Source organism: Nyctibius grandis, chromosome 2 (genome assembly GCF_013368605.1).
Source record: "Nyctibius grandis isolate bNycGra1 chromosome 2, bNycGra1.pri, whole genome shotgun sequence".
NCBI classification, from domain to species: domain Eukaryota; kingdom Metazoa; phylum Chordata; class Aves; order Nyctibiiformes; family Nyctibiidae; genus Nyctibius; species Nyctibius grandis.
The window spans coordinates 126048822-126066385 of NC_090659.1; the positions used below are offsets into that span (position 1 = coordinate 126048822).

Here is a 17564-nt window from a genome sequence, read left to right on the forward strand (position 1 = left end):
ACAGCTGAATCTCCTCCTAAAAAACTCTTTTGATCACAGAATCACAGAATCATTTTGGTTGGAAAAGACCTTCAAGATCATCAAGCCCAACCGTTAACCCAGCACTGCCAAGGCCACCACTAACCCATGGCCCTCAGCACCACATCTACACGGCTTTTGAATCCCTCCAGGGATGGGGACTCCACCACTGTCCTGGGCAGCCTGTGCCAGCGCTTGACAACCCTCTCAGTGAAGATATTGTCCCTGATCTCCAATCTAAACCTCCCTTGGCACAACTTGAGGCCGGTTCCTCTCGTCCTATCGCTTGTTACCTGGGAGAAGAGACCGACCCCCCCTCGCTACACCCTCCTTTCAGGCAGTTGTAGAGAGCGAGAAGGTCTCCCCTCAGCCTCCTTTTCTCCAGGCTAAACACCCCCAGGTCCCTCAGCCGCTCCTCATCACACTTGTGCTCCAGACCCTTCACCACCTTCGTTGCCCTTCTCTGGACTCACTCCAGCACCTCCAGGTCTTTCTTGTCGTGAGGGGCCCAAAACTGAACACAGGATTCGAGGTGCGGCCTCACCAGTGCCAAGTCCAGGGGGACGATCCCTGCCCTAGTTCTGCTGGCCACACTAGTGCTGATACAAAGCCAGGATGCTGGTGGCCTTCTTGGCCAGCTGGGCACGCTGCTGCCTCATATTCAGCTGCCATCAACCAACACCCCCAGGTCCTTTTCCCCCAGACACTTTCCAGCCACTCTTCCCTCAGCCTGTAGCGGTGCGGGGGGTTGTTGTGCCCCAAGTGCAGGACCCGACACTTGCCCTTGGTGACCCTCATCCAGTGGCCTCGGCCCATCGATCCAGCCTGTCCAGACCCCTCTGCAGAGCCTTCCTGCCCTCCAGCACACCAACACTCCCGCCCAACTTGGTGTCATCTGTGACCTTACTGAGGGTGCACTCGATGATTTACAGTGCTAGTAGCTCAGGCAGACAACCTCTTCAGCCCAGTTGCAAGCTAGGCCAATACAGACACCGCCATTCTTCCTGCCAGGAGCTATTTGTGTAAACAGGAAGTTTGAGACAAAAATCTTCATAATTGTTACAAAACATACAGCATTTAACCAAGTCCACTATGGGACTTCAAATGTTTATCTTCCAACTTCCCCTCTGAATAAGCATGCAGAGAACAGCCTCTATCTTTGTCCTCTGTTTCTACGTAATCTCCCCCCTGCCCTGTGTTAGTATTATTTGCATCATTTAATAAGCTAAAGTCACATAAATCCCAAAAACTGTATTAGAAGATGCAACCAACACTGGTGAGAGAGAGAAAAGCAGATAAAGTCCCATGCAGCAGATTGCTGTGGTGAGAGAGGAGATACCGTGGATTACGGCTGTCTCACAGGAGAAATTCCTCCTTCACGGTATCATGGTCTAAAACACACAAGAGTTCCTATAGCTACGGAAAGTAACGTTAAGATGGCAATATCCTCAGGCAGAGAACAGCTGCAGAAGGGAGGAGATAAAGCGGGCAGCCACCTGAGTACACATTTCTGGAGCGAAACATTCATGGTTTCTACTCTTTTCAGCACTAAACATCATTCTGATGCGAGCTAAACCAGCGTATGCTATCACCTAGCTCAGGGAAGCCAGCCATCGTTTCCCTGTACCACATGCTGAATGGAGTCTTTAAAACAAGCCATCACTCCCTTCCTAAGTGTGTTTTGCCCTTGAAAGCACACCAAGCAATGCTAAGTCAGCCTTTTCAAGCGACAAATTAGAGACGTTTCAGGAGCCCTATTAAAATGCAAGGGATTACTACTGACTTCCCTTCCCTCCATCCTTTAATTCGTTTAAGTTTTGCCTAACATTTCCCCAGCACCATTATCCATCTGGCAAAACAAGCAAATACTTCCTCTCTTTTCCCAAAGAAAGTTCTGCCCTCTCACACTATAGTGACTTTTGTCCTGCCTGGAGGAAGGAGTTAAAGAAGAAAAAGAAGAAAACGAGAGCTCCATATAGCTTCCTCCACCTTGTTCCCAGAACCTACCATCTTCTGGGCCTTGACCTTTATTCTTTCCACACAAGTGCTGCAGAACAAAAGCTCTCTTCTCTCCAACTCATTCTTCAGGTAGACACACAGGTGAGTATGTCTTCAGAACAAAGCTCAAACCAGATCTTAAAATAGTCCTGATTTGAGGTCGATGCAGGCTGGCTTCTAAGGAGGCAGCTTGTAAAGAAAAGAAATGCACAGAGTACATTGTGCTCGCTGTCATTAAGCACACTTCTCCACAAAGCACAGCCCAAATTCAGTCAGCGTTCGCTGATCCAAGTTGACAAGGATGTCTGCAGAGAACACCTGGGGACTGGGGCAAAAATAACTAGAGATGTACACGATTCTCTGCACAACAATACACAAGGGTTAGCCTATATGATGCAACTCCACAGCAACACAGGAGAAAAATGGCTGATATCAAAACAGAGCAGAATCATGGAAACACAGACTGGTTTGGGTTGGAAGGGACCTTAAAGATCATCTAGTTCCAACCCCCTGCCATGGGCAGGGACACCTTCCACCAGACCAGGTTGCTCTAAGCCCCATCCAACCTGGCCTTGAACACTGCCAGGGAGGGGGCAGCCACAGCTTCTCTGGGCAACCTGGGCCAGGGTCTCACCACCCTCACAGCAAAGAATTTCTTCCTCAGATCTCATCTCAATCTCCGCTCTTTCAGTTTAAAACCGTTCCCCCTCGTCCTGTCACTCCATGCCCTTGTAACAAGCCTCTCTCCCGCTTTCCTGTAGCCCCTTCAGGCACTGGAAGGTGCTAGAAGGTCTCCCCGGAGCCTTCTCTTCTCCAGGCTGAACAGCCCCAGCTCTCTCAGCCTGTCTCCAGAGCAGAGGGGCTCCAGCCCTCTGAGCATCTCCGTGGCCTCCTCTGGACTCGCTCCAACAGCTCCGTGTCCTTCTTGTGTTGGGGGCCCCAGAGCTGGACACAGTACTCCAGGTGTGGTCAGAGCAGAGCAGAGTAAAGGGGCAGAATCCCCTCCCTCGACCTGCTGGCCATGTTACAAGAGCAGCACAGGACCCTGTTTTTCAGTACCAAAAAAAAATGAACCACAATTTTTTTTTTTTTAGCAACAGAAACCAAAAACCACGTAGAACTTGAAAATAGCACAGTTTAAGGAGTTGCACACTCTGGTCTCCTCATACACTCATACAAGTCCAGACAACACATTGCTACAAATACCTTAGGTTAAGAATTCAAGGTAAGTGTATCCTGACATGACACCACCCGTTTCTACTTCACAACTCTCCTCCTGAGCTCTGCCAGCTTTCCTCCTGGGGACTGGGGCAGAACAGAGGCCACCAGCATGGACACTTGACGCTCCTCCTACCTGCTCCACCTCCACTGCAAATTAAGAACTTCAAGCTCAAATGATGTTAATCTGGCAAACTGAGCAATATTAATCCAGCACAACAATTTTCAGCCAGTCAATGTGTAGGGCCTCTAAAAACAGGGAGTTTTTAAACTCTGTAGGGAGTTTAAGCTGACAATAAACTTGTTCCTTCCCAGTTGCATTTCTCAAATGCCTTGGAAAGAGGCCTTGGAGCCTGAGGAGTCTGCAGACCCAAGGTTTAATATTCATCTAGAAGAATTAAAAAAAAGTTAGTCTTTAAAAGATAGGAATTTGGTTCTAAATAGTCAATAGAACAAGTTTGTTTTGTTTTTTTAATTCTGACCTTTCCTAAAAAAAGGTTATTCCAAAAAGCATTGTAGAGTTCAACTACAGGAAAAAAAGAAAGCACTTATATGAGAAATTGGGTTTGAAGGAGAAAATTCTTTAGAGGAGAATTATCTACACTCCAGCTGGGATACAATATCTTGAAATAAATATTCTCCTCCAGCAGTATTTTCCAGAGGAACAATCCCTTCAGAGGGCTCTACGGACATCTACTAGTTGAGTTTCTATTTAACTACAATATTTACTCTCCACAATACACAGAAAAGACATTTCCAGCTCTAGCAATTCCCTGTATAAATGCACACAGGAGGTAATTTTGGGTCTCCAGGCTGTCACACCTACAAAACCAGCTTCAAGTGCACCACAGGGTTCTTCGAGGACCTCAAAGGCATATGAGCAAACACAGAAGGTCACATTTGTTTGCCATTAAGATGGATAAAAGAGCTGCCACCAAGCCCAGTAAATACTATGTGACACCCAGTTGCTGTCTTCTTCCATTGTGGGGCTGACAGTGGCAATGTGGAATCATCTACTGAAATCAAAGCAGCACAGGGCAGATTCTTGAGCCAGGTATTTTAGGCAAGCATTTGAGAAGCATCAAATGAGGGAAAAAGCGCAGAGCTGTCTTGAAACTCCTTAAAATCAGTTCATGTAGGACACTTCTTCCTTCCCTCCCTCCAGTTTCCAAAGGGTAAAGATGGAAAGGCTTTGCTCTTCCTGGGATCAAGGATCCAGGACTGCTAGACCAGGGTACGTGGCTCCTCCACCTTCCAAGGGGCACAGTTAGACTTGTGACACGCTCCAAACAAGGTTTGATTTAACCTGAAACCAAGCAGGCAAGGCCAGATCTCGAGTCTTTGACTCACTCTTAGCTGTGCAAGTCTTGCACAGACCACAACAACCACGTAAAACATCATCCACACAATTCCATAGGGAAATTTTTCTCTAGATGTCAGGACTTACTGGAGGGAATGCTTGTAGTAATTAGCACAAGGTTCCTCTTGAGTTTACTATATATTCTGTAGTTTAATGATTTGGGGGAAAACCCAGATGTATTCCAAAGAAGAAAAAAAAAAAAACTTTTGTATTTAAGTGAAATTGTAGAATTCCTAAGGCCAAAACTGTATTTAACTGCAAATTACTTGTTGTGACAGCATAAACAGCCCACCAAGCCTACAGATATAAACAGAGACGACCTATCAGCCCTTTGCACTCTTGAACAGAGAGGGGGGAATAATAATTTTTTAACACCAAGCCAACAGATTATTACAAGATTGTGACGCTTTCACTGAGAAAAGCATCTTTCAAGTCTGCTATTACACTACAGTATCCAAATAAAGAGGTAAATTTTATGGGACACAAGCTTTTGATCTGCCTACTGTTCATGCAGCTTCAAGAAAAAAACCTACCCCCTTCTCCAAGTCACACTGAGGTTTAAGAGCAACTAAAAATAAAAAAGTAGAAAAGAACTGTGGTCACAAAGTTAATTGTATGATGGTGGATAAAAGCCACTCCAATGACATTTTACTAACTCAATTTAAAAAAAAAGCGAAGCTGGAAGAACAGAGAGAATAGCAGCATAATTATGGACTGAATACATAAAGAACTGATATTAAGAGGCAGTTTGGAAAGCTGAGAAGGAATTGTAAGCACCTGAACCAGTGAGTGGATCTGGAAATGAGGGGCTGGAAGAGACTCACCCTGTGAAAACTTCTTGGCATTTCATCCTGACCTCTGAATACTTTATAAGAAAAAGCACTTAGGATTTCCTTGAGATGATAAACCAAACTCCAGCTTTCTTCAGCCATTTTGATTTGAGCCTCCTCCAGCTGCGCTCAGCTGCTACGCTGAAATATTCTCCTACAGCTTTACCCAAGGAAGCAGCAGAAGCTCAGCTTTAGTGAGCTTTTATGCAGACACGAGTGATTTTTCAGCCATTTTGAGTGAGCCAAGGACACAATACGCAAAAACTGCTTCAGCAGCAAATGCATCAATCTGAAACCAGGGGAAGGGGAAAAAAAAAAAAGATCAGGTAATACAGACAGGACAAATAAGGCAGCAAACCTCTAGCACGAGGACTTGCCTACTGCTGCCTGGTAAAGTCAAGAAGGGGTCAGAACTTCCTTTGAAAGAGAAGACACTGCAGCACAGCGTTTCACCGCCAATTCATTTCATTATACATGAAAGTTAAGCCCTGTTCACCTACTTTCACGGCACTGACTCCATCCATCAGGAAACATTACCTGCAGATCCGGTTGCTTTTCCAAAAGCAAGCGTTCTCCACTTACCTGCATTTCTCATGGAATGCCCTCTGCCCTGGTCCCGAGCTCGCGCTGCTCTCGCCAAGATTTATTGATCTCTGTGTGCACGCTATGCTTTTGCTCGCAGCACTTACTTACAATAAATTTTGTTCTCTCCATTTCCTCCGCCACCTCAGGCAGCTACTGGATCATTCAATCACCCCTCTAGTTCAGATTCCTCTGCTAAGCCTCCCTTCTGTCAAGCCATAAGAAAAAAATCCTCCCGTCACTGCCAAGTCGAGTTTCTCACGGCCATTTCTGTGCTGGCAGAAGAGGACAGAGTCAGTAATGAGTGAATATTTTCTACTCCCAGAGAAGGCAACATCTTCATTAAAACAAATGAAGTGCCCAGCCCTGCGAGCTGCAGAGAAACACTTCTGCGCTCAGATGAATCCAACTGCCTGCCCCTTTCTGCACAGACACTTCAGAGCCTCTGCAGGGCCCAACTCCCGACCTGTTAGCAGGGATTCACTCTCCCCGACTCCATCAGCAGCTCCTTATACTCCCTGGCAGAGATCAAACTGACAGGAATCTTGTCAGTCCTGCATCAGCCGCTTCTTGGAGCTTTGCCGGTGAGACTGCACCCTCCGAGGGCCCCTCTCCCTTTAGCTACACATCTATCCTAGATTTAATTTCCCTTCCCTTTGTGTCGCATATATCAAGAACATTAAAAGAATGAACTGGCTCTAACTCAAACCTGGACAGAGACAAGTACAGGAAGCATGGCAGGAAGCATTTAGAGGAATGGAATAAACTGGCCTCTGCATTAATTACAGAAATGTTGGAGTGTTATGGGTTTTTTTTTTTGCTGCAGCAATTGCCAGTTGCTCTCCTTGAAGCAAATCGTTAAAAAAAGTCACTTAGGAGGATATATGGCATTCATTTATATGGTCACAAATGTTAATAGCACAGAGGTTTAAGAGGTCACAATTCAAGATGTAAAAGAGACCAAGTGAAAGCTAAGAACATTTTCTCATTAGCAGGTTGACCTGCACCTTCCACTGGCGCAGCCGGTTCTGGCCATGTCTGAATCCAAACAGCTACCTGTTCATCAGCACTGCTCCAAGATTTCTTCCCAGCTCTTTCAGTTCTGGGCAAATATGCTTTAGATTTAAACCAAAGCCTTAAATCTGTGTGTTGATGACACCTACACATGTCTGGATGAGAGAACATTAGGAGCCTGCAGATCTCAGAATAGCTCTGTGGCATCTCCAGGGGATACTGGCAGCTAGTCAAGCCATGGAAACTCTTAATGTACGTGTCCCAACCCTGTGCATTAAAATGCAAGCAACTACCATGGTGATACCGGTGTGCACCTGCACTTGTGAAAGCAGCCAAGGTCAAGCAGGATTCGCTTGCAGAGTTACCAGTTAGACTCCAGTGCAGCAGAAAGTGGCATTTCCAGCTCTGGCTGTTGCAACGGGACTGAAGGAAGAAGTTATTCTATGGACAACAAATATCCTAGCAGAAGGAAAAGGACTTTGGAGCATCTACTCTTTAGCTGGTTCTTATTCCTGTTGAGAGTCTCAAGGATTTTGTGTTTGACTTTGTAAAAATACTTTAAAAGTCAAACTTCAGGCCATCACACAATGTATTCCCCAGCTTCCCTCGTGCACACTGTAACTAAACCAGTTAGCATCATACTGGGTATGCCAAGAAGTCTTTTCAAATCATGCAGCAGACTGGGAAACCGTGCCCTGGCACTCTGGCAGCAACGACTTGTCGTGGTTTACAGCGATCCTGCAGAAAGAACGTGCTAACAGGGAAGAAAAAAAAAGGAAAGTTACACCCTTCTCCTAAAATGTCAAATTAAACAAATGGCACCATTGTGCTGCGCAGCTGAATAAGGACTTCCTTCCTAATGTGAAGGTTGAACTCAGTGTGACAGACTCGACAGGAGGCAGCCAGAAGCGAGCAGTTCTGGGCCCCGCACTTCAAGAGAGATGTTGAGCTGTTGGAGCGAGTGCAGAGGAGGGTGACCAAGCTGGGGAAGGGTCTGGAGGGTCTGACCTATGAGGAATGGCTGAGGGAGCTGGGGTTGTTTAGCCTGGAGAAGAGGAGGCTCAGAGGTGACCTTAGTGCAGTCTACAACTACCTGAAGGGAGGTTGTAGTGCAGTGGGAGTCGGCCTCTTCTCCCAGGCAACCAGCGATAGGACAAGAGGACACAGCCTCAAGCTGCACCAGGGGAGGTTCAGGTTGGACATCAGGAAGAATTTCTTTACAGCAAGGGTCATTAGCCATTGGCAGGGGCTGCCCAGGGAGGTGGTGGAGTCACCATCTCTGGAGGTGTTTAAGAACAGACTGGACATGGCACTTAGTGCCATAGTCTAGTTGACAGGGTGGTGTAGGGGCAGTGGTTGGACTCGATGATCCCTGAGGTCTCTTCCAACCTGGTTGATTCTGTGATTCTGTGAGCAAGGGCCTCAAGAACTCAGTGGCACGCAAAAAACAGGTCCAGGTATCGAGCAAGGGGAGGTTTCAGGGGCGTGTTTTATAACCTCACTCAGTGGCATGCGACATCAGGAGCAGGAAAACTCTCTACTGAAGCCCCCCATTTTGATCCTGCTTTGCATTTAGAGTTGGTTATTTTCTTGACAACCAACAAGAAGCGATTTCCACCTCAAGAGGATCCCCGCCACTCAGTATGGCCTTTGCACTCAGTTTGGTATTTCCCAAGTATAATCTATGTGCATCCACACACACACATTTACTGAACCATTACATAGTTCACACAGGTGAAAAGCACTGAGATTTAGTTTCATATAACATTTGCTTCCCAGATTAGCATTTTTTCTTCCCGATGCGCTAAGCTGCATTTGGGTAAGAGTTACATTCTACTGAAACTTCAAAAAAGATGTTGAGGTGTTGGAGCGAGTCCAGAGGAGGGCGACCAAGCTGGGGAAGGGTCTGGAGGGTCTGACCTATGAGGAACGTCTGAGGGAGCTGGGGCTGTTTAGCCTGGAGAAGAGGAGGCTCAGAGGTGACCTTAGTGCAGTCTACAACTACCTGAAGGGAGGTTGTAGTGGAGTGGGAGTCGGCCTCTTCTCCCAGGCAACCAGCGACAGGACAAGAGGACACAGCCTCAAGCTGCACCAGGGGAGGTTCAGGTTGGACATTAGGAAGCATTTCTTCTCAGCAAGGGTCATTAGCCATTGGAAGGGGCTGCCCAGGGAGGTGGTGGAGTCACCATCTCTGGAGGGGTTTAAGAAAAGACTGGACATGGCACTTAGTGCCCTGGTCTAGTTGACATGGTGGTGTGAGAGCAATGGTTGGACTTAATGACCCCCAAGGGCTCTTCCAACCTCATGGATTCTGTGATTCTGTGAAACACACAAAAAGTCCTTTTTCAGTTAATGTTTTAGAATATTCAAGTAACATATTTAGCCCATCAAGTTTGGAACATAAAAGAAAATATCTGATGTAATTGATTTGATTGTTTGCTGTCCCGAGGCCCTTCAACATATTAGAGCCAGAGGAGTTTGTTTTATGCCGAGGGGAAAACAAAGAATCATTTAGTTTTTCAACTTCGTGTAAGCTCAGTAAATAAATCAAGAAAATGGACCTGAAAAATTCTACTTTCACTGCCAGTCCATATTTTGACTGCTGTTTCTTTGCTGAGACACATTTTCGTTTAGACTACTTCCATAAATAATTTATACTAATGAGTCAAACTCGTAATCACTTTGATTATATCAGTTAGTTTTCAAAATAGCACTTTTAGTCTTGTCCTATGCTGATCCATACCAGAAGAGATGCACCAGAGCTCCTGTACCCTTTCAGAAACATTCATCTGTCACAAGGTTCTTGCAGGTTACAGGACTCACAGGTGAGTTTTGGAAGTGGTCTTGAAAAATCTGACGGTGTTCACATTGAGAGAGCGAAATTTGATTTCTTCTGAGCCATGTGTCAAACCATTGAGAGTTTTTGTTTGCTTGGTTTGGTTTGTTGGTGCTGGGTGTTTTTAATCAGCAGTGCACACAACAGGTACATTTCACTGGCACCTGGACTAAATTATGAGGTAAATAGGAAGGCAGCTACTTCCTCACCAACTGATTACAGAAGACAGATTTTTAACCATCAGTGAAGTTGAGAAGAATGGCTGACAACTGTTGGCTCTGATAATTTCCAAACGCTAGATCTTCTGCTAAGGTGGCCTCAGATGAGGTTCCTCACCTTTGTTTCTCTGTTAAACCCATTTACAGCTTCAGCAAAGGCCACAGACATCAGCTTTGTAGAACCTGGATCATGTGCTAAGAAAGTGCCACGTACCACCAAGGACCCCAACAGCTGCAGATACAAAATCCATTCTTTTAAATCTAGGGATAAGAAGATCCTTTCTTTCCAAGTTCACAAATTATTTCTCAGATACAGGCAGAAAAACATACCAAAGTGCAGACAGGCGCAGCTATTCTTCCTTTGAGGAAAAGATCTAGCTCCTTCAGAGGCTTCCACAAATAGACAGGGACCAAAAGGCACCATGAGAACAGGCACTGCAAAACATTTAAGTCTTTTTCTGCAAGTCTGCTCTGGGTGAACCTGCTTTGGCAGGAGGTTGGACTAGATGATCCCCAGAGGTCCCTTCCAACCCCAACTAGTCTGTGATTCTGTGAAGGGCTATTTCAGAGATGGAGAACAGGAAGAACTGCGACAATATTCAGCCTCCAGATGTATCCAAGCAAATGAAGTTCAGCAACACGTGAAAAATGCATACAGTCCAAATACAAACCTAAGTATCTGAAGACCCAGCCACAGGAAAACCAAGACAGTAGGAAACTAACAGGAGGGAAGGGGATAAAGTTTTAAACCATCAGCGGGACAAGTTAACGGCTCTCTGGAGCTTGTAAAGCTGAGGATTCCTTACAAAGAAGGGAGTTTTAAGTTGCACAGGGATGCCAGTCTCTGCAGACAGGCTGAACCATGACCAGTGTTACACCAGCTTCATGCTACACACGAACCACCTGCAGTTCTCCAGTTATCTAAGAAGACATCACACTGTTCAGCAGTGCCTGTACCAACATCGTTATGCAACAGTATAGTTCATTAGTGGTTTCCAAACAGTTATATTTCACAAGTTATTACTTCGTACTTATCAGTGTTTTCAATATCAAAAATCTCAGTTCCTGATCAAAAACCGTTAACTGGTTCTAATTTTCTTCAAGATCTTATGCAATGCAGAAATGCCAGCAGAAAGAGACAAGAGGGATTTATTTTGCTTTCTGTACATATTCATGCCCTTCAGACTTGCTCGCCAATAAAAGCTGCAGCATAAACCCACGTGACGAAAGAATATTTCTGTTGCAGTGCCCCAGCATTCAGTTCTGCCCAATCAATCAACAAAATCGATGTATTAAGTAGGAGAGGTGCTCGCATGCAAGATAAAACTAAAGATGTTATTAATATTTGAACATACACCATATTTACTGCAAGCTACCCTATAATACAGGTGATATGTACACTAACTGATGTGACCCAGAAATCAGAATTTCTTAAACTTGAGGCTTTAGGACTGATAAAAATCACCTGATAAGACGAGATCAAAGGCAGTAGGAAGCATACTTCCCCCCTCACAATAGCTCTATCTAATCCCTCGGCACAGAGCTCTCTCTGCCTTTTCAGTACAGATTAGCATATTTAAAACTGCTAAACTCTGTATAATCTTCAATCATTGAGAAAAGTAATTCAATTAAGGCAAGCGCTGGTGAAGTTGCCTTCTTGCTAGCCACCCAATGCTATATCCTTGTACTACAAGTTAAAAAAATAAGGGAGAAAGAAAGAGAAGCTGCTTCCAGCTGGACAGGGATTATATTGCAGGCTGGTGATGAATCCACCGTACATGCGGCAAGCACCCAGGCTCGGCTGGAGAGGGGCGTGGGGGACACGCCAACCCTATTGCTGTTGAGAGGCAATGACTTGCAGTAAATCCTGAAAGGAGCCGGGAGTGACCTGATGGCGTTCAGCCAACGCACCCCAGCACCCACGGGCAGGACCCACGGGCAGAGAGCCGCAGCGGTGTGTCAGCTCGCTCGCCACGGCACCCAGCGTAATGAAGGCAGATAATGTAATGGACACGAGAGAGAGGATTTGGGGATGAGGGAGCAAGGAAAGAAGGGGTTTTAACAAAAAAAAATAATCAGCATCTTCGCACAGGAAAGAGAATCTGCAGCGAGTGATGAAGAGCGTAACTAGGAAGAAGCACTGCAGTCCACACGAACGCCTGGGTATACGGCATCGAACTCCCACAATATGGCTGAGGATAGCAGCAAAAAAAAAAAATCACAGGCTGCATCACAGCCACTGTGCAATCAAATAAGAATAAAACATCTAGAGATGCTTCCAGATCTCGCATGGAATGATATTGTCTTTGCTCACACACTCGCATGGACAGGCTGTAAGCCTGCACACTAATGAACTCCAGTTAAGGATTTCTTAGCCATAACACACATATTTATTGAAGGGACCGTATACAGGGAGAGGAGAAGGCAGCTAATGGACATCGTAGCCCTTTATAACATTTCATTTCTCGTTGTGAAGTCCCTGAATGGAACTGAAACAGAAGGATTCAGCCTCCCTCCCAGCAGCAGTAGGAGATCTTTAATTATGGCCTTCCAACCAGCAGCCAACCTTTTAGCCGAGCAGGAAGCGAATGCAGCAATCCGGCGGCGCAACAGTTGTACAAAGAGATCTTCTCGTTTATGAAAGCTGCTATTATTAAAAACTTTATTTCTGCATTTCCCTTAACCTTCAAAACAAAGAACGACAGAAGGAGCTACGTGTAAGCAAAACCCACCCAAACTCCCTTTGAGGCACCAGAGATGCTTCTGTAACTATCTCTATCAGACAGAAGAATATTATTAGCACATTTATTCTTCCAGGAGCCATTTGCAACGGGAGCGAGCTATTCACCCTTTGGACAGCAAAAAAAAAAAAATCACACAGAATGACATCATCACAGCAATATCTGAAGAGATCCAAGCCGAACTCGGAAAAAGCCATTTCTCCATCACAGACGAGACTCATCCAAGCGCTGCGCTGGAGCGTGCCCACGCCGCAGCGCCCGTGGGCTGCGTGGACACGCCAAGGGCTACGCTGCCATCAGCATCGCCACGTTTAGCACAGAACAGGCACGGAGTCATCGCCCAGGATCTGAGACAAAGGCAGGGCTGAAGCCCACACCGCAGCTGCTAGCCGGGCCCTAACCAGAGAGATTCAAATCAGCTTGAAGCCATCCATAAGCCACAGTCAAGGCAGCAGTTGCAGCGCTATGTGTATTTATTTAGGGGTATTTTACTGTGCTGTACCCCTAAAACCCCTTCTCTCCTCCCCAGATTTGATGCTATGAACAGGAATTACTTAAAACCTCACAGTATAAACACAGATGATAAACTGAGAGGGGGAAAAAAAAATGACAAGGCTAGAGGAAGCAGATATCTGATGTTATGTCTGCTAGAATAGACAAGAAATCCACGTGTAAACTAAGAGCTGCTGAGATTTAAGATCGGCACCAGGTGCTACAACCTCCCATGGAGGTATTGGAAAAGCTTCATGAAATCAAAGCTCAGAAATACACTAAAACAAGCCAAGCATTTTGCACATGCATTGCTAATACTTAAGATTCCTGTTATCAAATACCTTAGGGAAAAAAAAAAAACAAACTAGTATCTTTTACACATGACCCTCTTCCAAAATCCTCATAAAATGGCTGGTCAAACAGCAGCTCACCAAGCAGATCAGGTGACTTACCCCCCAAAAAAAAAATACCCAAGTTGAACTTGTGCTCCCTGAATCCCCATTATGAAGAGGAGCTGTTCCAACACCAAAAAATAAAATAAAAAAGGATGAAAGGAACAGACTAAAGGAAACCCCTAATATATAGGTAAATAATTTTAATAGCAGCTTTATCACCAAGCTAATCTACATATAAGTGAGGAAACACCAAGATATAAGTCATTTGGGGGGAAATAAAAAAAAAAAAGGACTAGTATTTCATCATCTCCTACCACACAGAGACCAAAGGTGGCTGAGGGAGCAAATACCCCACCCTGAGACAGAAAATATTTTGCACCTACTCATTATGTCAAAGATCGCTCGGTATCTGACCAGGATTACACAAAGCATCTGACAAACGAGCATTTTTTTATTTCAGAAAACTCTCTGAAGTGCAAGATTTGATATGTGGCATTGGACATAGAGGCCTTCTGCTGAGGAAGGAGGAGGCATCAGCTGGGTGGTGTTTTTTTTTTTTAGGGAAGAAAATCTCATCGACTGAATTAAATATTGAATCCACTTTGCCAAGACAGAACTCCACTGTCGAAAAATGCTGTATTTACACAGAAAACACCGAGAATTGAGACTCCTGCCCCAAAATGAAAACAGAGGAGCTGGGATCAAATGAATCAGCAACTGTTTCTGGAGACGGAGCGGGTGGGTTTTGGTGAGGTTTATTTTTTAAACTCGAGCTGAGCCACGCTCGATCCCTCCCTGTCACCCAAGGAGCAGCGACCACAAGGCAGCGCAGCCTCTGCGAGGGGGAGGCGAACCCGCCGCGGCGGCCCCCCCTCAGGGCCCGCAGCCCCCCACCCCACGGAGAGCGGCGGGGAAGGGGTGCGAGACCCCTTTTTACCCTCATAATGTGCGGTTATGGCACAGCCCAGCCTTCCCCGGAGGGTGAGGAGAGGCGGGGGGGGATCCCGCAGCCCCCACACGGGTGGGGAAAGGAGGAGCCCGCCCCGCCGCCGCTGAGCGAGGGAGCCCCGGACCGAGCCGAGCCGGGCCGGGCCGGGCCGGGCGGTGACTCACCGCTCTGCTCTCCCAAGAACACCAGCTTGAATTTCCGCAGCGGGTTGCCGAAGTCGCCGCCCGACGACATGATGGAGGAGCCTCCGTCGCCGCCGCCGCCCCACGCTCACTCCGCTCCCCGCGGCGGGACCCGCGACCTCTCTCTCTCTCACTCGCTTGCTTTCCGCCTTCCCCCCCCTCGGCGAAGGCTGCGGCTGGGGGGCGCAGAGCCCTGGCGAGGCACAGCCGGCTGGGGGAGGTGAGGTGCCACCGCCGCCGCCGCCGCCGCCGCTCCCCTCAGGGCCGGGCTCCCTCCCCCGCGCTCCCGGCGCCTCCCGACAGCGGCCGCGCGCTCCGCTCCGCCCCGCGCACGCGCGCTACGGCCCCGCCCCCCTGCACGCCACCCTGCGTGCCCGCGCGCCCCGCCTTCCCGCCCTCCCCAGGGCGATGGGCCAATCACAGCGGGAGGGGCGGGGCGACACGGAAGGGGGCGGGGCTTGGCTCCCGCTGCCGCCGAGCGGAGCCGGGGGGGGTGGGGGGGGGGGGGTGTTCACTCTGGAGCCTAACGATGGCTGCGTGGGTTCCGTGGACGACAGAAAACAAGAAAGCCAACGGTGTCCTGGGCTGCATCCCCAGCAGCGTGGCCAGCAGGGCGAGGGAGGGGATTCTGCCCCTCTGCTCCGCTCTCGGGAGACCCCCCCTGCAGTGCTGCGTCCAGCTCTGGGGCCACAACACAAGAAGGACATGGAGCTGTTGGAGCGAGTCCAGAGGAGGCCACGGAGATGCTCAGAGGGCTGGAGCCCCTCTGCTCTGGAGACAGGCTGAGAGAGCTGGGGCTGTTCAGCCTGGAGAAGAGAAGGCTCTGGGGAGACCGTCTAGCACCTTCCAGTACCTGAAGGGCTACAGGAAAGCTGGAGAGGGACTTTTTACGAGGGCATGGAGTGACAGGACGAGGGGGAACGGTTTTAAACTGAAAGAGGGGAGATTGAGATGAGATCTTAGGAAGACATTCTTGCCTGTGAGGGTGGTGAGACCCTGGCCCAGGTTGCCCAGAGAAGCTGTGGCTGCCCCCTCCCTGGCAGTGTTCAAGGCCAGGTTGGATGGGGCTTGGAGCAACCTGGTCTGGTGGAAGGTGTCCCTGCCCATGGCAGGGGGGTTGGAACTGGATGATCTTTGAGGTCCCTTCCAACCAAAACCAGTCTGTGATTCTATGGTGCTGGGGTGAAATCCCGCTTGCTGAAATCACTGAGCTGCGAGGGGGGGGATCCCAAACGTGTCAGGAACGAGCAAAGTCCTCATGACCAAAGGCCTAATCCTAAACTGATATGCATAGTCCTTTCAGAGGAGCATCTCTTGGGGACCCTCACTCCACGATGACCCCAGCGTATCCCTCACAGTGGGGAGACATTTCCCAGCAATGGCAATGATTCCCACTGCCACTCATTTGCGGTGGCCACAGCTGTCACTTGGAAATGGCTCGCTGCTCCCTCCTTGCCTGGCAGAGAAGCAGGAACCTGGGAGCCAGCTCTCCCTTTAGTTCTTTTTTGCTCATTTCTCCCCAGTTTGCTTGACTGGCCTCTTGAGGAGGCTCCCAGCTGCATCCCAGCCCCTCCTGTTTAAACCTTGGCTTAGGGATGTCTCTTGTCCATGCAAGCTTATAGAATCACAGAATCGTTTTGGTTGGAAAACACCTTCAAGATCATCGAGTCCAACCGTTAACCCAGCACTGCCAAGGCCACCACTAACCCATGTCCCTCAGCACCACATCTACACGGCTTTTAAATCCCCCCACAGATGGGGACTCCACCACTGCCCTGGGCAGCCTCTGCCAGTGCTTGACAACCCTTTCCATGAAGACATTGTCCCTGATCTCCAATCTAAACCTCCCCTGGCACAACTTGAGGCCGGTTCCTCTCATCCTATCACTTGTTACCTGGGAGAAGAGACCGACTTCCCCCTCGCTACACCCTCCTTTCAGGCAGTTGTAGAGAGCAACAAGGTCTCCCCTCAGCCTCCTTTTCTCCAAACACCCCCAGTTCCCTCAGCCGCTCCTCATCACGCTTGTGCTCCAGACCCTTCACCACCTTCATTACCCTTCTCTGGACTTGCTCCAGCACCTCAATGTCTTTCTTGTAGTGAAGGTCTTGCTCCCTCCTCTCCCACTCTGGTGCAATCCCGCACCGATTGATACTCCCTTGCTTGAATTTGAACAGAAGATGTGATTTTCAGAAGCACTCACCCTCCTGGGCTTCAGCTGGCATTGGCATCGCCTGCTGTTCCCAGGAATAGCTCAACTTTGCTGCCTGAAATGAGAACATGCTCAATGACAGAGCCCTTCAGGGTCTGCAGCTCCTGCCCCATGGCTATCTTCATGTTGATGTTGGTGCAAAACTCTTCGATCCACTCACCAAGGTCCAAATAATGTTCCGTGGGGTATTTTCCACCTGGAAACGGGTAGGTTTTCCATCGTTTTCCCATCTGGGAGATTGCTCCAGAGCCTCTCCGCTCTGATGGTCCGGGAAATCATAGAATCATAGAACGGTTTGGGTGGGAAGGGACCTTCAAAGGTCATAGTCCAACCCTCCCGCCATGAGCAGGGACAACTTCAACTCTGATCATGTTGCTCAGACCCCCATCCAACCTGACCTTGAATGTTTCCAGGGATGGGGCATCTACCACCTCTCTGGGCAACCTGTGCCAGTGTCTCACCACCCTCAGTGTAAAACATTTCTTCCTTCTATCTCATCTGAATCTTTTAGTTTAAAACCAT

General features: G+C 48.0%; 1 protein-coding gene across 3 annotated transcripts in view; it reads right to left on the reverse strand.

The window, feature by feature from the left end:
- Positions 1-15143, reverse strand: part of RAB6A (RAB6A, member RAS oncogene family) — an 81657-nt gene extending 66514 nt beyond the window's left edge. For all 3 annotated transcript variants that reach the window (XM_068419251.1, XM_068419242.1, XM_068419260.1), the window contains exon 1: positions 14816-15143. In XM_068419251.1, coding sequence (XP_068275352.1) covers positions 14816-14885 — 70 coding nt within the window. In that variant the 5' untranslated portion in view covers positions 14886-15143. The remainder of the gene's footprint in view (positions 1-14815) is intronic.
- Between the last annotated feature and the right edge of the window lie 2421 nt (positions 15144-17564).